Source organism: Danio rerio, chromosome 2 (genome assembly GCF_052040795.2).
Source record: "Danio rerio strain M-AB ecotype USA chromosome 2, GRCz13ab, whole genome shotgun sequence".
Taxonomy (NCBI): domain Eukaryota; kingdom Metazoa; phylum Chordata; class Actinopteri; order Cypriniformes; family Danionidae; genus Danio; species Danio rerio.
Genome location: NC_141022.1, coordinates 13,991,408 through 14,015,048, shown reverse-complemented (window position 1 = coordinate 14,015,048; position 23,641 = coordinate 13,991,408). Strand labels below are relative to the sequence as shown.

General features: G+C 35.9%; 2 protein-coding genes across 8 annotated transcripts in view; both read left to right on the top strand.

Moving 5' to 3' along the window:
• Positions 1-20,392, top strand: part of kdsr (3-ketodihydrosphingosine reductase) — a 29,658-nt gene extending 9,266 nt beyond the window's left edge. For 2 of the 7 annotated variants that reach the window (XR_015477617.1, XR_015477614.1), the window contains exons 6-11: positions 2,816-3,007; positions 3,095-3,178; positions 3,294-3,377; positions 5,382-5,483; positions 18,806-19,788; positions 19,822-20,392. Coding sequence is in view for 3 of the 7 variants with exons in the window: in NM_201139.2 (NP_957433.2) it covers positions 2,816-3,007; positions 3,095-3,178; positions 3,294-3,377; positions 5,382-5,483; positions 18,806-18,925 (582 nt within the window). In the remaining 4 variants the exon portion in view is untranslated. 7 annotated transcript variants of the gene reach the window in all.
• Positions 1-23,641, top strand: part of LOC147846232 (uncharacterized) — an 849,179-nt gene that overhangs the window by 271,306 nt on the left and 554,232 nt on the right. The gene's annotated exons all lie outside the window — the stretch shown is intronic.

Below are 23,641 nucleotides of genomic sequence, written 5' to 3'. Positions count from 1 at the left end.
ATTCTTTTTTTGATTGTAAACATAAAGAACACAGTTCCGCTTCAATCCTTTCTCGCTCAGGTTTTTTGCCCACAATTAGAATTTCTGTTTTATCTTTATTCAACTTTAAAAAATTTGCAGTCATCCAGTGCTTAATATTGGACATGCAGTTGGACAAATTTTCCAATGCTGCAGTGTCTCTTGGCTCAACAGAAATATATAATTGTATGTCATCAGCATAAAGATGATAATTCATGCCATATTTCTGAATTATACTACCTAAAGGAAGTATATATATTAAAAATAGACTTGGGCCAAGGATAGATCCCTGAGGAACACCATATAATATAGTGTTCTTGCGATGTATATTCGTCTATATTTACTAAGAATGTCCTTTCTGTGACATATGTATTGAATCAATTTAAAACGATCCCAGAGAGACCTACAAGTTTTTCCAGTCTGTTAATCAAAATGCAATGATCAATGAATGCTACACTTAAATCTAGAAGAATTAAAACTGATGCATTACCTTTATCTATGTTTAAGCGCATATCATTAACTACTTTCAATAATGCTGTTTCTGTACTATGACCTTTTCTAAAACCTGACTGATATTTTTCCCAAATTTTATGCTCATCTAAAAATTGATTGAGCTGTAGCAATACAACTTTTTCTAAAATCTTACTAAAAAATGTAACATTAGAAATTGATCTGTAATTATTTAAAACTGTTTAGTCCAAATTTGTTTTTTTTTTAAAGTGGCTTTACCACAGCTTTTTTAAAAGCATTAGGAAAAATTCCTGTCATTAATGAATCATTTACTATGTCAAGGACATAGTCAATCAAGCAATTTGAAACCTTTTTAAAAAATTCTAAATTTTAGAATTTAAAAATTCTATTGATTTTAAATTATTTAATAAGGACAGTAAGGTCTGACTTTGCTTATACAAAAGTCTTATCACTTAACAGAAATGATGTACATTGTAGAATATAAAGTCATGGTGCAGTGGTAAAATAATTTATATTTCGTATGACTGCCATGAGCTTTGGACGACTGTATTCATACATCTCTGTAATGACTCAAATAACTTGTTAATAAAGTCATCTGGAATGGCAAAGAAAGTGTTGTTGCAGGACTACCAGAGTTCATCAAGATTCTTTGGATTCTTCTTCAATGCCTCTTCCTTCATCTTACGCCAGACATGCTCAATAATGTTCATATCTGGTGACTGGGCTGGCCAATCCTGGAGCACCTTGACCTTCTTTGCTTTCAGAAACTTTGATGTGAAAGTTAAAATATGAGAAGGAGAGCGATCCTGCTAAAGAATGTGTTCTCTCCTGTGGTTTGTAATGTAATGGGCAGCACAAATGTCTTTATACCTCAGGCGGTTGATGTTGCCATTCAACTCTCTTACACACCCCCAAACTAAATGCAACCACAAACCATTATTTTTCCTTTACCAAACCTGACTGATTTCTGTGAGAATTTTGGGTCCATGCAGGTTTCAATAGGTCTGCTGCAGTCTTTGTAATGATAAGGATTGTTTTAAACAGATGCTTTATCAGAAAAATCTACCTTCTGCCACTTTTCCAAATGATCAACTAGAAGTCAAGTTATTATTTGTTTCTCTTACAACTGGGATCAAAGACAAGCCTTTTGTCAGGTAGCATATAGCGTACCCTAAACCCTTTGCATATTCTGTTTTTAATTTTGAAAATCGACAGTCAGTTTGCCGAGTGCGACAACAACACAACTGGTAAATCTAAACCCACTCCAAATGCAATGGTAGTGTAAGAGCTGAGTGCACCTTATATGCCACACCAATTAAGATGAAATACATGAATTCAGTATTGCAAAAGCTTGCTGTTCCCTCAGGAATCTGGTAAATTTGTGAATATTCTTTGAATGCATTTGAAATATGCTCATAATACAGGCTATGATTATATAGCAGTTTGAACACTGCAACAAGATGTCATTTTTTGATGACAAAAGACGGTGATTTGCTGAATGTCCAAAATTAAATTATGCACGAGTCTAAAACGAGTGGGAGTCAACAAAAGCATGTAAACTATGAAACTTTCATCAAAGAACTGAGAGCATTCTTAAATGGGCATGTAGGTACTAGACAAGATTCATCATTTATGGCAAATACCAAGCAAAAAAAAAAAACTAAGATCTTTAAGGTTTAGGACTTTTAGGTTTATTTGTGTCCCAATTTTCACCATCCTAAATCATATTTGAAAACATAATTTGTGTGTTTACATGAGTATTCAAAGTTTCACAGACTATCCCTTTTTACATCTTTGCACACACTTAAAGCTAATGTTGGCTATAACATTGCACTTTGGATTTTGAACAAGGGTACATACAATATGTAAACAAAAGGAATTATGGATTCACAAGACTTAAGCATTAAGTGGAGAGGCTGTTTGCTGCCAGTTTGTGAACTATACATTTTGTCATTATTTTGTCTAATAAATCATTTTGCAAACACGAGAAGATGTCTCTTCATGATGACTCAGCGAATGGCAGATTAACATTTTTTATGTGGATGGAAATTAATGATATACATTTGGAGGATTTGACAAGATTGGTCAATTAATGACAATTAATTATGCCCCCAAACTAGCCTGTTATTCTTTTACAGTAGTAAGTCAAATGTATGTATTTTTTCTTTACAAAATGAGTACATGCAGTACTTTTAGGGTGGAGTACATGTAGGCAAATTGGATTGAAAATGTCTTATTACAACATGAGGCTAAGTAATGATTAGAGATTTAACATTTTGAAATCAACTTACCATTTAAGCTTAAGTGTGTGCTTTCCTTTTAACAGAAAATGATGGAGGTGAATTATCTAGGCAGTGTTTACCCCACCCGTGCAGTGATCACCACTATGAAAGAAAGGCGGATGGGTCGCATCATGTTTGTGTCATCACAGGCAGGGCAGATCGGCCTCTTTGGCTACACGGCCTACTCACCCTCCAAATTTGCCTTGCGTGGTCTGGCTGAGGCCTTGCAGATGGAAGTGAGTTTGTATGCAGGACACTTGCTCTGTATCTTCTGTATGATGCAGCAGTCTATTGATACAACTTTGATTTTTGATTTTTCTTAGATGAAACCCTATAATATCTATGTTACTGTGGCATATCCTCCAGACACAGATACACCAGGTTTTGCAGAAGAGAATAAAACTAAAGTGAGCAATTTATTGTTTTGTCTTGAAAACAGTTACTATCTGACCTCTAATATTAACATTAATATGAATAGACCATTTAAAAGTAAATTCCTGTGTATATCTTTTTCTTGGGCAGCCTCTGGAAACCAAGTTAATTTCAGAGACATCTGGTGTCTCTCAACCGGAGCAAGTGGCAAAAATTGTGGTGAAAGATGCGGTGGTGAGTACATGGTGGCTCTTATGTGACAAGTTTCAAGACAGAAAAACTTTCTGCTTCTTTGATGTACATTTATTTATTTAGCACACGCTTTTATTCAAAATTACTTAGAAAAATCACTAGAAAAGCAATAATATGTACATGACTCATTCCAGAATTGTGGGTACTTTTTAAGCATTTTCCATGAATTTTCTTTCAACTGGAATGATAATGCAACAAGTGTATAATTTACAGATAAACTGAATTCATTATTAAAGTAAAGCAGAATGCTTAAACATATTGGAAACATTTGGTTCTGTTACTGATTGTTGTTTAACAAAATGCTAACCTGAAACCAGATATAACATGACATGTCTGAAACAGAATTTTATACAGTGGTTGAGTGTAACAAGCTGCAATTTAAGAAAACACATGCAATTACTAAAGCCAAATTAATAAACATTCTTTATCAGTTTGACGGCACACACGTTGCAAATTCTCAAAACACAAACAATGGAAGAAATGCTCTGCATTTTGTCACAACCCAAACAGCGGAAGAAACAGGCTGCATTTTTTCACAACGCAAACAACTGAAGAAACATGCTGCATTTTGTCACAACTCAAAAAACTGAAAAAACGCGCTGCATTTTGTCACAACGCAAACAACTGAAGAAACGCGCTGCATTTTGTCACAACACAAACTACTAAAGAAACACGCTGCATTTTGTCATAACGCAAACAGCGGAAGAAACGCACTGCACTTTGTCATAACCCAAACAGCGGAAGAAACACTCTGAATTTTTTCACAACACAAACAACGGAAGAAACGCGCAGCATTTTGTCACAACCCAAACAGCGGAAGAAACAGGCTGCATTTTTTCACAACGCAAACAACTGAAAAAACGCTCTGCATTTTGTCACAACTCAAACAACTGAAAAAACGCGCTGCATTTTGTCACAACACAAACAACTGAAGAAACGCGCTGCATTTTGTCACAACGCAAACAACTGAAAAAACGCGCTGCATTTTGTCACAACGCAAACAACTGAAGAAACGCGCTGCATTTTGTCACAACACAAACTACTAAAGAAACACGCTGCATTTTGTCATAACGCAAACAGCGGAAGAAACGCACTGCACTTTGTCATAACCCAAACAGCGGAAGAAACACTCTGAATTTTTTCACAACACAAACAACGGAAGAAACGCGCAGCATTTTGTCACAACCCAAACAACTGAAGAAACGCGCTGCATTTTGTCACAACGCAAACAACTGAAGAAACGCGCTGCATTTTATCACAACACGAACTACTAAAGAAACACGCTGCATTTTGTCATAATGCAAACAGCGGAAGAAACGCACTGCACTTTGTCATAACCCAAACAGCGGAAGAAACACTCTGAATTTTTTCACAACACAAACAACGGAAGAAACGCGCAGCATTTTGTCACAACCCAAACAGCGGAAGAAACAGGCTGCATTTTTTCACAACGCAAACAACTGAAAAAACGCTCTGCATTTTGTCACAACACAAACAACTGAAGAAACGCGCTGCAATTTGTCACAACACAAACTACTAAAGAAACACGCTGCATTTTGTCATAACGCAAACAGCGGAAGAAACACTGAATTTTTTCACAACACAAACAACGGAAGAAACGCACAGCATTTTGTCACAACCCAAACAGAGGAAAAAACGAGCTGCATTTTGTCACAATGCAAACAACTGAAGAAACGTGCTGCATTTTGTTACAACACAGACAACTTAAGAAACGCACTACATTTTGCCACAGCACTTGCAAATAACCACGTAACACAACGGAAATGTTTCAAGGGGACCCCAAAACATGAGGGACCCTGCTGTGTGTGAAACAGCTGTGTCTTTAACCATTTCTTTAATCTTGTGATAAAGCACATATAATTTTGTAATTTCTTCTGAAATACTATTATAAATTACATAAAATGTAAAATAGATTTTTAGAATGAATGTTGTTTGTCTGATATACCTACTTCTGTTGCTTCACAGCAGGGAAATTTCACTAGCTCATTTGGTCCTGATGGGTACATGCTGTCAGCACTGACCTGTGGGATGTCGCCTGTTACCTCCATTACTGAAGGGCTGCAGCAGGTATGACCCATTTTCAATATTGTCATATTTGACCCCTTTACAATAATTTGTAAGGTGGACATGGGCTGGCTCCTCCCTGTTTTTTTTTATTATTATTTTTGCACATGTCTTTCATCATCCTGCTTGGCCTTTGCATCTTGAGCAAAGTTCACACTGCACAATTTTAGCCCTTATTTGCACTTACCAACAGGTTTTGTGAAATTGCAGATAAATTACAAACCAGTGCTCATTGTCACAAGTACCATATATATTTTGAATGCTATTCAATTTAAAATCCTTCTGTGTAAAATGAGTTCGGACTAAAAACATAGGGGATTATGACCTACAGCCAATGTGAGATGATGAGCTCAGGGAGGAGTTATAGACCACAGTATCTCAATAAATAATTTTTACAATTACGACAAGCAGAAACATTTGCTTGGTCAACAGCACCACAAAATTATTTATCCTTGATCTTCTCATTTCCTGACCATTTCCCCCTCCATAACGTACAGACCATAACTGCCATCTTGTGTGTGTTCTTTAGTTATTTCCTTATCATTTCTACCATACATTTGTAACTCAGACAGAGTAGGGTAGGCCAGAATTTTAATTGAGCTGTAATTTGAAGAAGAACAGCGTAGGTTCTTGGTAAGACACCAGTGTTTGCTTACAGACAGATATGTTAGCTGATGGAAATCTTTTTATTATGCAAAATGTTTACAGAGCTTTTTGTATTGAAATAAAAACTAAGCTTCCATATCACCATATCACCAACGTTTTTGGTAAATGTTGTGGTAAGTGTAACAAGACCATAGTCTCAGCTGTGTAGAGTCATTGCAGCTGTACAGCAGAGTTAAATGCTTGCTGTGTCTTAATAAAGAATGATGTCAACGCTTGACAAGCAGTGCCTGACTCTGCACTAAGACTTGGAGACTTGCTGTTTTGACCTGTACTGTATGTGCTACAGAAGGCATATATGCACTTTAGGCAGGAACACAGACCTATCTAAGCCTGTAGACACAAGTATTTTTAGGTTAAAGACATACTAAAACACAATAAAAACGAATAAAAAAACATACTACCTAAAGTATGTTTAGATAAAAAAAAAGTAAATCAAAGTTATCAAATATTAAGACAATTAAAATAAGTTTTAAAAGAATGTTTTTTTGCTAATGTTTTGTCAATACTAGCTTTGCTATTGCCTGATAAGATTTCATTAGCTGACAAATCTGTCTGTGAGCTAACACTGGTCCCTCACCAAGAACCTGCTCTGTTCTCCCCACATAAATTGACTTAAACCAGCAACCTTCTTGCTGTCAGGTGACTGTGCTAACCACTAAACCTTTGTGCTGCCCCGCCATAATAATTGTTTCAAATATTTTCCTGTTTATCAATTTTTCAGTGGAACAAACTGAATTGGCATTAAATTTTCTCATCAACAGTGTCAATACTCTATAATTTTTATAGCATTGTCAATATCATTTAAAATTAAAAGGTTTCATGACATTTTTATGAACATCCCTTCAAGTAAAGTGTTACCAAGAAGACAATGGGCTCTATTTTGACGGTCCATGCGCAAAACGGAAGGCGCAGGGCGCGTACGCATTCAGGGCGTCATAATCCATATTTTCTTAATATATGCACACACACAGAACAAGAACACACATTGGCTCGTACTTAGACAAACAAAAGACAATATAAAAAAAAACAACAGAGAAAAGAGACAAAATAAACACAAAGAAACAACACACACATCTTAGTCACAAAACATAGTACATACAATAAAAACTAGTAAAGGTGTATAGCTTAAACCTCAGAGGGGTCACTGGATTGCTCTTGAGATGTAGATTTGTCAAATAAATCAAGAAATTGACCCCAAGTAGCCAAAAATTTTCTTGTGGAGCTAGTCCTTAAAACTCTGAGTCTCTCCATCTGAATAAAAGACATCATATCAGAAATCCAGTTCTGGAATGAGGGGGGTAACGTTGATTTCCAATTATTAAGCAATAGTCTTTTAGCAACCACCATGCCTTGCATTAAAGACGCTTGCACTGTTTGAGGGAGCCAAGATGTGTTTTGTGAAAGTCCAAAGATAGCGAGCTCGGCATCTGGCAGAAAATTATAAGCCTTGGAATACCAGTCAAATATGCTGGTCCAGAATCTGTTCAGTAGGGGACAGAGCCAAAAGGCATGAGCAACCGTGTCCTCTGCTATCTTGCATCTATCACACATTGGTGAGACTGTAGGAAAGATTTTATGGAGTTTGGCTTAAGTGTAGTGTAGACGATGTATGACCTTAAATTGAATCAGTTGGTGTCTGCTGTTGACTGAGCATGACTGTATTGAAGTCATGTATTGAATTGTCCCATGTGTCTGCAGAAAGTTTGATTCCAGAAAATGTTTTTCCCAGGCAACTTTAAATCTATTGGAGGATACTGTAACATAGCTTTCAAATAAACACACAAATTTAGAAATAAGATGTCTGGAGTCAGGGGGGGGGGGGTTGTAAAGATATCATAAAACACACGATTTTCTGGACAGAGTTCGAAATTGGGAATTTTGGACTTCACAAAGTGCCTGATTTGCAAATAACGAAAGAAATGTGTATGAGGGAGGTCAAATCTTTCCCTTAACTGGCTAAAGGAAGCAAAACGCCCCTCAACATCCTCAAGATCCTTGATAAAACACAAACAGTTTTTTCTCCAAGCATAATACGTTTTATCAGTCCATGCCAGTAAGAATGAATGATTCTGACAGGTTGGTGTGTATACAGAGGTCTCTGGTAGTGTTAGAGCTTTACTTATTTGGTTAAAAAATTTTACTGAGTTTTTCAACAAAAAACTCAGTTTATTTAAAACTTTAGGCTTGTCCAGCTTAGAGAACAATATCGCCGTTAGGGAGGTCCTCAAAGCCAAATTGGCCTCCACTTGCACCCATTGAGGGGTCTCTGCCGCAGAATTAACTGGTGCGTCCTCCAGCCAGAACATTAAAGCTCTAGTGTTAGCCGCTCAGTAATAATGTTTAAATACTGGTATTCCCAAGCCCCTTGCAGATCTAGGCTTTGAAGATGGATTTTTGAAACTCTGTGTGGTTTATACTTCCAAATATAAGACATTATTATAGAATCCAACTCTTTGAAAAAAAAGCGGTAAGGAAAATAGGGAGGTTTTGACAAAGATATAAAAATCTGGGGAGAGAAACCATTTTAATTGAATTTATGTGGCCAATCATAGACAGGGGTAAAATCTTCCAGTTATTAATATCATTTTTAAGTTTTGAAAGAAATTCTACAAAGTTTAATTTGAATATTAATTTTGAATCTTTAGGGATTGTCAGCCCAAGATAAGTTAAATTATCCTTAACTATTTTAAATGGAATATTTTCAAGGAAGTCAGGTTCATAAATGTCAGAAAGGGGCATGAATATACTTTTGGACAGATTGATTGTATATCCGGATATTTTTTTCAAAAGAAGTGATAAGATTCAAAACAGTTGGGACTGAATGCTCAGAGTTTGACAGATACAGTATAATGTCATCTGCATAAAGGCTAATAAGAACTTCTCTGTTTCCCACTTGAAGGCCTGTAATTTGTATGTGGCGTCTTATGCTTAGGGCAAGGGGCTCAATCGCAATAGCGAAAAGGGCTGGAGAGAGAGGGCAACCCTGTTGTACTGATCGGCATAAAGGAAATTTAGGGGATCTGTCTGTATTAGTCAAAACTGAACACATGGGCTTGGCGTATATTAATCTAACCCATGACATAAACGTTTGACCAAATCCAAACCTTTGTAATGATTCATATAAATAACGGCATTCAACTTGATCAAAAGCTTTTTGTGCGTCCAAAGATAAAATTGCCGCTCCTTTTGTTTTTGCATGATTGGCATATATTGTATTAAGAAGGTGACGTACATTAAAGAAAGAGAATCTTCCAGAGATAAATCCAGTCTGGTCGGGATGAATGATGAATAATAAATGTTTATTAAGTCGCATGGCTAACACTTTAGTGATCACTTTTCTATCAAAATTTTGTAGCGCAATTGGCCTATAACTGGCTGGGTCAGTTTCATCTTTGTTTTTCTTCAGAATAAGAGAAATGTTAGCTTCGTATAGTGTACTGGGCAAAATCGAATCTTTTTTGGAACTATGTATCATCTTAAGGAGCAGAGATAGAGAACATTACTAAATTTCTTATAAAATTCAGGGCCGAACCCATCTGGCCCTGCCGCTTTTCCAGATGGAAATGACTTTATGGCAGCATCTATCTCCTCCTTGGTAAAATCAGAGTCTAAATCTGCCCATGCATTGTCACTAAGTTTAGGCATATCAATAGATTCAAAAAAGTTTGATAAATCATTATCAGTGGACGTATTATTGGAGGTATAAAGCTCCCTGTAGAATTCTTCAAAGCGGGCATTGATATTTCTGGGATTAACTAAAAGGGTGCCGTCTTTGGACTTAATACTATGGATGGACCTGGAAGCTTGAATTCCTTCAAGCTGACTTGCTAAAAGCCTATCAGGCTCATCTGCTGTTTCAAAATATCTTTGCTTCATTTTTAGATAAAGATTGTTTATTAGATGTCCCAGAATACAACTATATTCATATTTGAGTTTTATTATTTTATTATAATCTTCAGGCGACTTCGACGTTTGATATGCCAATTCGTGAGTAGGAAGAATACTTTGTATTTCCTTAAGTCGTTTCTCTCTTTCCCTTTTAGAAACAGATTCATAAGAAATAACATACTGCTTTGTATGACTGCTTTTAAGGTTTCCCACAGTGTGGAGTCGGAGACCTCCCCATTATCATTGGTTTCTATAAAGTCTTTTAATTTAGTATCAATGTATTCTATGAATTTATCTTGCTTTAATAAAATGGATTGAGACGCCAGGAGTAACATTGTTTAGGAAGAGAGAGATCTATAGGCATGGTAAGGGGACTGTGATCTGAAATCAATATATTGTGGTGTTTGGTATCATTAACTTGTGAAATTAGCCAAGAATCAATCAAAAAGTAATCTATTCTACTGTACGATTTATGAACATGTGAGTAATAAGAGTAGTCTCTGTCAGTAGGGTGCTGGATTCTTTATATGTCAACCATGTTCCTTGATTTAATCAAATTGTTGAATACCTGTACTGATGCAATTTTAGGAGGGGGGCTAATAGATAACCTGTCCAAGTAAGGGTCTAAATAGCAATTTAGATCCCCTCCAATAATCATATTATGGTTGTCTTCATTCGGGAGCAGGTCAAAAACCTTATAAAAGTTTAGGTTGTCTATATTTGGGCCGTAAATATTAAAAAAAAATTATTGGAAATGAATTTATGGTTCCAGAAACCACAATATATCTACCGTAGGGGTCAGTAATCATAAAAGAAAACTAAAAAGGAATGTTTTTCCTAAAAATAATAGCCACTCCTCGAGCATGAGAGGTGAATGATGATTGATATATCTGAGAGATCCAGCTAAATTTCAGTCTACGTTGTTCTGTCGTTTTAATGTGGGTTTCCTGTAGAAAAATCACATCTGCTGTTAGTGATTTAAGATGTCTGGATACCTTATCTCTCTTCATAACATGCCCAAGACCTTTGACATTCCAAGAAACTAATTTAACATCTCTACCCCCAATCTGTATTCTACCAGATGACCTCTGCATACTCTTATTTTATTCTTAATAGGTTTTTTATCTGAGTAAGATAGCATATTAACCAGCACTGAGAGAATATAATGAATGTGACAAAATGAAAAAAAGTAAAACATTTTAGAAAGAACAAACAAACAGATACAAGCCAACAACAGGATCCCACAACTTACCCCACCCTCTGACATGCCTATCCAAACTGGACATGAGGTTCCCAATTCAAACTTAAGAGGAGCTGCTGGGCAGCTGGCAAATACCAACATCTCAAGATAAAGAGAGAAACAAAACAGGGAACAGCCCATCTCTCGTGCCTCAGATATGTAAACAATAACAAGGTGTTACCGTGAAAAAAAAAAATAGACTATTAAAATAGATAAATAAATAAATAAAGCTCAAACAAACGGAAACAAAATAATTAGTTGAGTGAATTAAAAAGTAAATAAAAAATAAAATAATAATAGCAATAATGGTAGTAGTGATGATGATAATAATAAAACTGTATATGTAAAAACAAAAAAATAAATCAAATAAAAATAGGATTAAAGTTACTTATTAAGTGGAATTTGACTGTTTAATGTCCCACATATAACACCGAAAAACCATTTGGAGTTTTTAATCCATCTGTTCAATAAAATACTTCTCAATATGTAATTTTTTTCTTTTTTCTGAGTTAGTAAAATGTTTGTTTGGCCAAGAAACAACAGCCGTAATAGTCAGTTCTTAGTTATGTGCGGCATCAAATAGAGCCGACTGAATATAGAAGATGCCATCAATTGTACTTGAGCTTATTCCCCTGGGGTGTTACCGTACTTTTCCACAAATTTCGCGGCTTTGGCTGGGTCAACGAACACCTCAGGCGCCACATCTCCATTCTGATGTATTTGCAATCTGGCCAGGTATCTCAGTGTGAACTTGACTCCTTTTTACGTAGCACTTGCATTACATCCCGAAAGGCATTGAGACATGACCTCTGCTGTATAATCAGGGAAGATGAAAACCCTTTTGCCCTTATATTCCAGAGGTTGTAGTCTCCCGCGACGCAGAATCAATTCCTTCTCTTGGAAGTGGTGTATACGCGGCAGAATTGTGCGCGGTTTGGGCTGGAGAGACCGGTGCGCACAGTCCACTTTAACTGGGCGAGGAAAGTGTTCTTCCCCAAGGAGCTGTGGAATCAGCCGGGAGACAAAATCAGTGGGTTTACCTTCTTCCTCGTCCTCCTGTATACCCACGATCTTAATATTGTGTCGTTTTGACCTGGCCTCCAGATCCATAACTTTGTCCCGCAGTTGCATATTTTGTTTGTATAGTTCAGAGACTTTAGTCTCTAAATCATGCAATCGCGCATCAAAGTCGCTCGCCGCTGTCTCCTGATTTGTCACACGGATCTGTAGTTCAGCCTGTGAAGCCACAAGTTTCTGGAAGTTGAGTTCAAAAGCATCGTTCACACCTCGCAAGATTGACTCAGACATCTCCTTACTTATTTCTTTACATAAGGCAAAAGCTGTGTCTGGTAGTATTTCAGACTTTTCAGGTGAATTGTTAGCCTTAGCTTTAGCTCCAGCGACGTCGTCGGTGACTTTCCTTTGTGTGAGGTACTCGGTTTTGGCATTTTCAAGCTTTAGCAGAAGTTTGTGATGTAAAAAAAGCGTCAACACAATTAAAAGTATTAAAGTCAAACAAAAGCACTGTAATTTAATAACTTAATTGAGGCCACAGAGAGGAGCTCTAAAAACACGTCTATCCCAGAGACATGCGCACTAGCGCCCCCATAATCCATATTTTCTAATGTAAGGAGGGGGAAATCCGCTTTGCGCCGTGGCGCATGGTCTAAAAGGGTTGAGTTTATTTTCTTAATGAGTTATAGGTGTGTTTTGAGAATAAACCAATCAGAGTCTCATCTCCCATTACCTTTAAGAGCCAGCTGCGTCGCACTATAAGCCCATTTGCTATTTACAGGACGTAAAGTAAGTTCGCTTTTGCTCTCGTGGATAGGGAAACCTTACCGCACAGACATCAATTAGCCTATAAATAATTAATTCTGTTGTTAAGCGCAAATATTTGTTTCAAAACTGTTTCTAAATTCAGTTCTAATTTCCAGCAAACGAATAAATGAACAATATTATTGAAGTGTGGTCAAAATACTGAGTTATTTCCAAATACACCTGCTATGCCCCATATGGTCTAAAACCTGACAGGTGGACAAATCTAAGCTTGTTTTTAATAAAACAAGTATAAATATGGATATAATAAATAATACTAATAATAACATTATTCAAAAGCAAATTGAATAAACTGAAAAAGCCTCCCGAGATGAAGAAAGTAAGGCAGTGGTTTTTAAATTCATGTAGGCTAGAAATGAATATGTTTTGTAATATTTTAATCATTTATATTTATATCCTATATATATATCCTTATTATATATTCTTAAAATATTATATTCTTTTCATATGTAAAGATATTTGCATACTGCTCTACATTTTGTGTGTATTGTGTAATACCGACTTTATAGACCGACTTTGTTCTGGTCTAAAGAACAGACTATTTACAGTTTTTCAAAATAGCAATGCGTCTATGGGCGCACATATGAGTGCAAATGCATTTGCTATTTAAACAGTGTGGCGCAATGCCTCGAAATGACCCTTGCGCCGAGCTGAAAGTACCAAATAGCAATTGCCTTGCGCCACATTGCGCCGGGTGTATGATAGGGCAATGTTTTAAACTGGTCTAGAAAATGTTTTTTGATTTAGGATTTTTAGGAAACTTTGACTAGAGACGAGACAAAACTCTTGAGTAAGAAAATAATTTTTGCTGTGTTGATTCTACATGATTTTGAATGGTGCAAATGGTCCCATAAAGTCCCACAGTTAATAGTGCATGTTAGAGCACAAATCAATTCACAAAGTCCAAGGAATTGTTTGTAGACAGGATAATATTGAGGCACAGATCTCGGGAAGGGTACAGAAAAGTTTCTGCGGCATTGAAGGATCAAATGAGAACAGTGACCTCTATACATAAATAGATGAAGTTGCCAACCTCCAAGTCACATCTAAAAAAGGGCTGCGCACACAAAATTAGTGATCAAGAAGGAGACTAGCCCGGGAGGTGACTTAGAACCCTATGGTTACTCTGATATTGCTCCAAAATTTTTCTCTGGCGAGAAGAGAACCTACCAGACGAACACTGCAGTGCTCCACCAATAAGTTTACTTAACTGAATTATGCAAACTCGTTGCCTTAGTTCAATTATGTAATCGTTACCTTATTGCTTTAAGTACTATTTACTAATGCAGAAAAAGTCGTTTCTACTTGTACCGAGTCACATTTACTTGTCAATCAAGTCATCTAAATTATAATCACATATTATTTTCTAATGTTGTAAAAGTAATTCTTGCTCATATTGAGTCACATTTACTTAGGTTACTTATTAACTCACCTGAAACTGCACTCTGAGGAATGATGCTAATAAAGTTTACTTAAACTACAGTCTTAATTATGCATAATTAAATTGTATGATGACTAGTAAAAACCACAGGTGTCGGTTCATTTAACTTTCATTTAACATTTATTTTCAAAAAACAGCAGAAGCTGTTGAATAAAATCAGTATTAACAAGACAATTCTTGCAAATACACTGATCATCTCAGTAGAAAAAAATGTCAATAATGATAAGTTTAAAATGTAACATTCTTAAAGCAAGTTAATTAGGCTCATTTATTATAAATGGTGTAGTCACCTTCAACCTAAAAAAAGTTCCTTTCTTTCTGAAATTGCATGTAAATAGGGCTTAGTAATATGTGTCATTCCTGTACCCCCTGGCCAAACACTATAGTCTCTGGCAGGCAAGAATCTAATCAGAACTGGCCCGAATGTATTTTGCTTTCTGAGTAAGCATAGAGTAGTCGATTTAGGACAAAGCATGGGAGAGAGAAACACCAGCCATCCTTGCATGCATGAAATATTGCACATTATGACAAGTTTTGCTTGCTAACAGACTTGTAGTATTATAAAATACTATAAAACTTCGGTGAATGACATGATCTAGTAGGTCTCTGTCATCTTTAATGTGCACGTTCATGATTTCAGGAGGTGTGGCATTGGATGGCAAGGGAGGAACTGGGTTTCAAACATCTAGGTCTTGACATCAAGTTACAGTATTTACAGAAATAGAAATAGACTTTTTAGGACCTGGATCTCTCTGACAGATTTTTGATCAGTGTATTTGCAAGAATTGTCTTGTTAATACTGATTTTATTCAACAGCTTCTGCTGTTTTTTGAAAATAAATGTTAAATGAAAGTTAAATGAACCGACACCTGTGGTTTTTACATGCATCTAACCCCATGAAATGTTTTGAAATGCTTCAATAGGTTTTGTGTGAATCCAAGTTCAATGCGTAAATCATGACAAAGATAAAAAAAAAATCTAAATCAAAAGAAGACATTGTATCCTACCAATCTTGTTTATATTATTTCCGTGGCCAACGATAATAACGGAACACATTATTGGGTTAACTTTTAGCAAGGTAACAAGATCTACAGCTTGAGGCAATGACTTAGAAGCACATAAACAGGAACACAGTTCTTACAATATCAGAACAAATATTTATTGAGCTACACTACCATACATGAAACTAACTCCGTAATAAGCAAACAACGTACAAACGCGCACACTTACACACACACACACACACATACACACGTACATACATAGAGGCAGTTCAGAGGATGCAAAAATTAGTTGACAACCATGCCAAATTAATTCTAATACTTCTTACAAGGTCTTAAAATGACACCTGAGAAACCACAAAAGCAGAGATTTGTCTTTTATTTAACTACTTAAGATTAATCTGCATCACATTAGCAAGAGACATTGTTTGTTTGTTACTTGCGAAATTGCTGAAGTCAATTTTCCCTCACCGGCTGGCCTCGGGGAAACACTGTGGTCCTGATTGGCTGGTGACTCATTATGATGACATCTTCGGGATTCACACGCTCGTGACTGGCTGTTGTTCTGGGTTACTGAGGTGATGGACTGCTGAGAGTCAGTTTGCCCACGAGAGAGACTGAATGCAAGACAGGCACGTGCACACATAGGGCTCAACCTGCCCTTTTTAGTCTTGGATAGAAAGTGCCCTTCCAAAATGATGAAAAGTGCCCCCGCGACACAGCCTGCGCGCGCAGATTCTGTGTCGCCTAGTCATGAGTTTGATAAGTGGTATAAAATTCCAATTAAAAGCCTACATGCAGAGTTCTGTAGGAGCATCCTCAGGGTACAGAGGAACACACCCAGCAATGCATGCAGAGCAGAATTAGGCCAGTATCCTTTACTCATGTGCATTGAGAAACGAGCCGTCCAACATTGGAAACATATAAAAATGAGAAATGGACATTGAAAAAAGCCCTCTGATTCAGATGGTCCTGAAGCTGCAAAGGCAGCATCAGGATACAGAAATGCTCATCCACAAACTTAAGGCCAATCAAATAACAAATGCATGAAAAGAAGAGTATCTGATTTACTGGAATGAAGCAGCTGGTAAACTTCAATGTTATTTAGACCTAAACAGAGATTATAGCACAGCAACATATCTGAGTGCAGTAAAGGACAGTAAATTAAGAACAACAATGACCAAATACAGGCTGAGCGCTCACAGTCTGACTGTAGAAACGTGCCGATACAGACAGAACTGGCAACCCAGAGAGAGCCACATCTGCCCACACTATGCCCAGGGAGAGGTGGAGATGGAAGAACACTTCTTCACCCGCTGCACAAACTATAAGCACGTCAGAGAAACATTCTACCCCAAACTACAGAGCATTTACCCACAATTCACTGAGTAAGACAATAAAACACAGCTTCAATATTTACTAGGGGAAAAAAACTGACTGCGTTCTTCTAGCGGCACAATACATTAATGCCTGTCACACAAAAAAAAGAGAGCAGACCAGTAAAAACATCAGTAATGCCCCTGCAAACACACATTATACACATATTAATTTGGATTAGTTAGTTTTGGATTGGCATTGACTAATCTAAAATATATGCACAAATATTTTATTTTAAATCATCATATAGAAAATCTTAATTTAAAAGAGAGATCTGTGAGTAAATTTGTTTGTTTTTTAGGACAACAGTATTTCCATCAGAAAAGATAATCAAAGATGCCATTTTAAATTGTAAGGAAATCAGGAAATTAGTTTTTGAAACAAAACAGCAGAAGTCAATGATTTATTTTAATTATTTATTTTTAATTATTTTGTTTACTGCTCCAATATATATATATATATATATATATATATATATATATATATATATATATATATATATATATATATATATATATATATATATAAAATGTTTTTCAAAATTTGATATATTGTATTCAAAGGAGACAAAGTTTTTGTTGTTACCCAGACATTCAAAAATAAACATTGGAGCAGTAATCGCAATACAGTGAAACTGTGATATTTTAATCCAAGGTTATTAGACCTCCAGAATCTAATGCCTAATACCAGCTAATGCCTATGTGTGACACTATATGAAGAATGAATGGCAGTATGGCATCACAACATTTTAACAGCATGGAGTACTGCCACAGGCTGTTGGAGGAACATTCACTATTCTTCCCAGGATGTTAGACCATTTGAGACACTCAAAGGTAAATTTAGGTTTGTAATTTTAAGTAAAAAATATGATAGTATCAGTTTGTCAATATTAATTAAACATACTCTATATTTATAGGAAGGTCACATTACATTATCAATATCGGACCTAAATTACAGCTTGTTAGAAATGTTGTTTCAAGTGGAAAATATCCTCTAACCCAAGTGGGACAGGAGGGCGACCAAGGTGATTATTTATTTAATAAATACATTTCTGATGACAAATAAGGTGCAACATTATAAATAGTTTTTAGGTAAAATGTTTTTTGTCTCGCTTTATATTAAGTAACTATCTCTCTCTCACTCAAAAAAATAAAAATAAAAAATCAATTCAAACTGCTCTATTGGCATGACAAATGTAAGGTGTTTAATGTTACAAGTGTTTACATCACAGAGAACATATAAAAACAACTTATTAGCAATAATAACAATAACAGTAATGTATTATGTTTCTCTGTCTCTCCCGCGTGTCAGCACTCTGTCTCTCTCGCTTACAACTCGCTCTCTCTCGCGTGTACTCGGTCTCTCTCGTATGCATTCAGTCTCTCTCGCGCGCCGTACTCGGTCTCTCTCGCGTCCATTTGGTCTTTCATGCGCGCCATACTAGGTTTCTCTCGCGTACATTCAGTCTTTCTGCATTTGCTTGACTTTTGTCCACTCTGGCGCATCATAGGTAGCTTGCTTAAGAGATGTTTTTCAGTGGCAGGAACGGCACGGGGAGAATCCTTGATTAAAAAAAAAAAAACTGGACCTCAGCAGTCTTTCAACAGGACATCAATCCCAAGCACATAGCCAAGATAACAAGGAGTGGGACAACTCTGTGAATGTCCTTGTGTTACCCAGCCAGCGCCCAGAATAGAAAATTGTTAGGAAAACATTGAATTTATTACATTTTGGAATAATGCTGTAACATGGCAAAACATGGATAAATGTGGAGAAGTATTGTGGATACTTTCTGGATGCACTGTATGTAAGTAAATAATAATTTCTTTTGTAGTGAAATGTTACAATGATTCTGTTATCTCACCCTGTACAGATTGTGACCATGGGCCTGTTCCGTACCATTGCTCTCTTCTATCTGGGCAGCTTTGACAGCATCGTCCGCCGTTGTATGATCCAGCGAGAACAGTGCAAAGCAGCTGACAAGAGGGAGTAGCACCAGCATTCCCCCCACCCATCCACCTCTATTGCCAACACTACATTTACACACATGCCTCCACACACCACCTGCAAGACATTTTTCAGTGGGTTTACAATGTCATGCACTTCAGCGACAAAGTTTCTGCTATTTTTTTCCAGTAGATTTTTCATGATGTGTATTTCAGGATCCTCATATTTTTCATCAGTATTTCAAGCTCCTTAAAACATATTTACTCTTTAGCTCTCACTGCCTCATGTGCATTCTCGTATTTCAAAATCTGTGTTGTTCTCAAGCGTGCATCCACAAATGCTTCTTGCTTCAACCTGTTGGCACAATTTAATTTCAAAACTAGATGTAATTTCAATTAGCAGTTATTTATATTAATGCCATAAAGCTTGGAATCCTCTCTATTTGTCAAGAATTCCAAATTCCCTTACGTTCCATTGAGGTGAAGAGCTGTGATGTGATGTTTGTAGCCTAGCACTGTATCTCCCTGCTTTTAGACTTCCTAGTTTTAAGGTATGGACACAGGAAATCGGTGTGTGTGTGTGTGTGTGTGTGTGTGTGTTTGTCTTGTTTTGTGTGTATATTGTTTAGTTTTTTTATTTTTTGGATGAAACTGCCTGAGTCTGCCACTTTGCCTTATCTCTTTGCTCTGGCTGAGGATTTCGGAAGGAAATGTTTACCTTGTAAATGCGTGTGTGTGAGTGTAATTCTATTGTCTGCTTGTACGCATGAGTTTAGGTGACCTCAGGGTCTTGTAGAGTTCACTGAACTGAAAGATGGGTCTGGATAAGCCAATGTGGTTTTGATGGCTCGCTGGTCGAGTCACTGCACCTGTCTGCCAACAGATGGACCTGGAGATCCAAGTGGGTCAGGTGTAACCAGGTAAAACCCTACACATAAAGCAGCTCATGTTTGAATAATCATAGTTAGACCTGAGTGGTTTAATGTCCACAACCCCAGAGCTCTGTTATTAAAGAATGCATTGATTGTTTACTCATTTGTTTCAAATATTGTAGATGTTGTAAAGCTTAATCTGTTTGTACACCAAAATAGGCAATGTAGCCTCCACAAGTGAAGTGAATCACCTCGTGCTTTGCTCTGTCAAAATGTGAAATGGATGGTTAACATTCAAAATGTTTTCTGATTTAGGCCTTCTAAATTTGCTTCTAAATTTTATTGACGATGGACTAGCTAGAGAGAAAATGACATTTTCATGCTGTTACAGTCTTTACTGTCACAAGCAAACAGAGAGCATGTGATGTGATCACACCCTATGGTTATTCGAGCGCATGTTTATGCAGAGTCCATCTCTTTAATGCCTGAAAGCAGTGGTCAATTTGAAAGGGGTCAATCTGATGTCACCTTTCACAATTTTACATGTCATTGTTTATTCACCTTCATGTTGTTCCAAACCTGTATAATTTTCAGTTTTATAACACAAAAGGGATAAGTTCAGTCAAATGTTTATGCTACTCTTCCCACATACAATAAAATTGAATGAGGACAGCAAAACCCTGAAGAAAAAAATGAGCGTAAAAGTGGTCCATGATCAGATGTGTTTTTTATTTATAATTTTTTTCTATTTTCTAAAGAAGTTTAATTGTTATAATAATATTACTGAAATATACACTCTTATATTCCACTCTTATGGAACAGGTTTTGAATAGACTGATGTAAAGAAAAAGAAAAAAATCCTTGACGTAGTGAAATATAGTTTGCTCGATTACTTTTTCATATTTTGTAATCCCTCCAATCTAGAACCTTATAATCCCAAGATGACCTATATATATATATATATATATATATATATATATATATATATATATATATATATATATATATATATATATATATATATATATACAGTTGAAGTCAGAATTATTAGACCTCCTTTGAATTTCTTTTTCTTTTTTTTAAATATTTCCCAAATGATGTTTAACAGAGCAAGAGCCTTTAACAGCTTAAGCTGTTTAGAAGTGTCTTGAAAAATGTCTGGTAAAATATTATTTACTGTCATCATAACGAAGATAAAACAAATAGTTATTAAAACTATTATGTTTAGAAATGTGTTGAAAAAAAACTGTTAAACACAAATTGGGAGGAAAAATAGACAGGGGGGCTAATAATTCTGACATATATAAGGAGTACACCCCTCACAGATCTCTCTTTTAAATTAAGATTTTCTATATGATGATTTAAAATAAAATATTTGTGCATATATTTTAGATTAGTCAATGCCAATCCAAAACTAACTAATCCAAATAAATATGTGTATAACATAGTGACTACATTTATAATATTTTATTTTTTAAAAGGCTGTGTTTTCACTTAAATGTATATGCACATACTGTCATGTGAAAAAGCCTTGTCTAAAAAAGCATTATCAGCAGAAGTTTTAGCAGTTTGTTGGCCTGTACTTAGGTGTGTGTCATTACACAATGCCTGTTCAAGAGCTAAAGCTCAGCCAAAAATGGGTCATGCAACGAGAAAAAGGTTGCAATAGTTTAGAAAAACTTCAGAATGAAATGCTATGAGAGCTGTTAAAAAATAAAACTTTTAAATACTCTTCAATAATGATATGAAAGATTTATAAGTGTGTACAGAAAATGATTACTTTAAGAAATAACTGATAAAAGTGGATGTACAGGCATCTGAATGAAAGGGTGTGCTAAGTTTGTCACCTTGGATTTTCTATTTTGGCTCTATTTTTGGTAAATCATGACAGTGTGAGATATGATGTTCTTACAATTTTATCTTCCAAATTTTAAGACCTGCAAGGACCCTTTTGTATTTATTTTTTATGTTCTGAAACAGAAAACCATGAAGTTTAATGGCTTTTTCACATGATTGTAGAGATGGCTCATACAAAATCCCTATTCCCTGTCATTTTTTATTTATTTTTTTATTCTTGATATTAACAGCTGACCATTGTAGTTAGGCATTACATTCAGTATTTGGACTTTAGCAGTAAAAATTAAATCCCACTGTACTGAACTAAACTGAACTTAAACTCTGAAAAACTGATTTCAATTTACTATAATCTTCTATGTTAAGCTGCTTTGACACAATCCACATTGTAAAAGCGGTATAGAAATAATGAATCGAATTGAATTGAATTGAGCTATAAAAGCTATAAGGGTTGATACCTCCAGGTCCAACTATGACATAGACTGTATATGACTTGCGGATGTTTCGATTTGAAAAGAACACCCAAAAAATTCAAAAGTGAGAATGCATGAGTCAAAGCGACGATGTTCTCATTTGATATAAGATATTGGCTTGAGGCACACCATCCAGCACATAATATCTAGACTGTAGGTGTCAATATTGTTGGACAAATGGGTTGTACCTTCTTCCGTAACACACGGACATTGTCATTTGTGCACTCAGTATTAAGCTAACATTAGAGAAATTGTTTTAAAACCCTTAAAGCTATGCAAATCAAGCATGTGCTTACATTTCATTGAAATACATGAGGAAACTTGCTTTTTATTTTTATTTTTTACAGATGTCTGCTATAAATTTATTTTTTCTTTTATTGACTGAAGCTGAAATATACACTGCTCAAAAAATAAAGGGAACACTTTGTAAACAACACAATGTAACACCACAGACTGTCCAGGAGTTAGTGATGGCTTAAGTCCAGGTCTGGGAGGACATCCCTCATCAGAAGAATCCCCACACATTGTAGGGAGGCCAAACAGACATGTGGTGGCCACACACACTGAGCCTCATTTTGGCTTGTTTTAAGGACATTACATAAAGTTGAATCAGCCTGTAGTGTGTTTTTCCAATTTAATTTTGATTGCTACTTAAATTTCAGATCTTCATGGGTTAATAAATTTGATTTCCGTTGCTAATTTTTGTGTGATTTTGTTGTCAGCTCATTCAACTATGTACAGAGAATAATTCATTCATTCTCTCTTTCATAATTTATTCATTCAGATCGAAGATGTGTTATTTTAGCTTTCCCTTTATTTTTTGAGTAGTGTATTTTATTAAATAACATCAAAAGTTTATGAGCAACTTTTAAAAGAAAAAAACAAAAACCAAGTTAGATATTTAATACATATGTCTGTGTTGTTTTTTTTTTAATATGTATTCATTTGTTGCCAAATTTGCATAAATTTCACCTTGTGTGCCATTGGGAAAAAGAGGATGTTTTTGCTTTGTCTTATTTTCTTAAAAATGAAATAAATGACATTTGAAACATAAGTCCATGTGAGATTATTTTTCACTGTTTAAGTGTGTGTGTGTGTGTGTGTGTGTGTGTGTGTGTGTGTGTGTGTGTGTGTGTGTATATGTGTGTGTGTGTGTGCATGTGTGCGTGTGTTTTATAATAGGGTTTAATGTGACAAACACTCATTATTGTGAAGTGGTAAAAAAGTGATACATTTCTGAAAAGTCTGGCTTGAAATTGTATTCAGCCCTCTTGTGTCAATAATTTATTGAATCACTTTTTGCTCTATGTCTGTACCAGCTTAGCACATGTCAACAGTGATTTTTTTTCCCATTTGTTCATTCATTCATTTTCTTTTCGGCTTAGTATCTTTATTAATCCAGGGTTGTTACAGTGGAATGAACCGCCAACTTATCCAGCACATGTTTTACGGATTGGATGTCCTTCCAGCTGCAACCCATCTCGGGGAAACATCCACACACTCATACACTATAGACAATTTAGCCTACCCAATTTACCTGTTCCACATGTTCTTGGACTGTAAG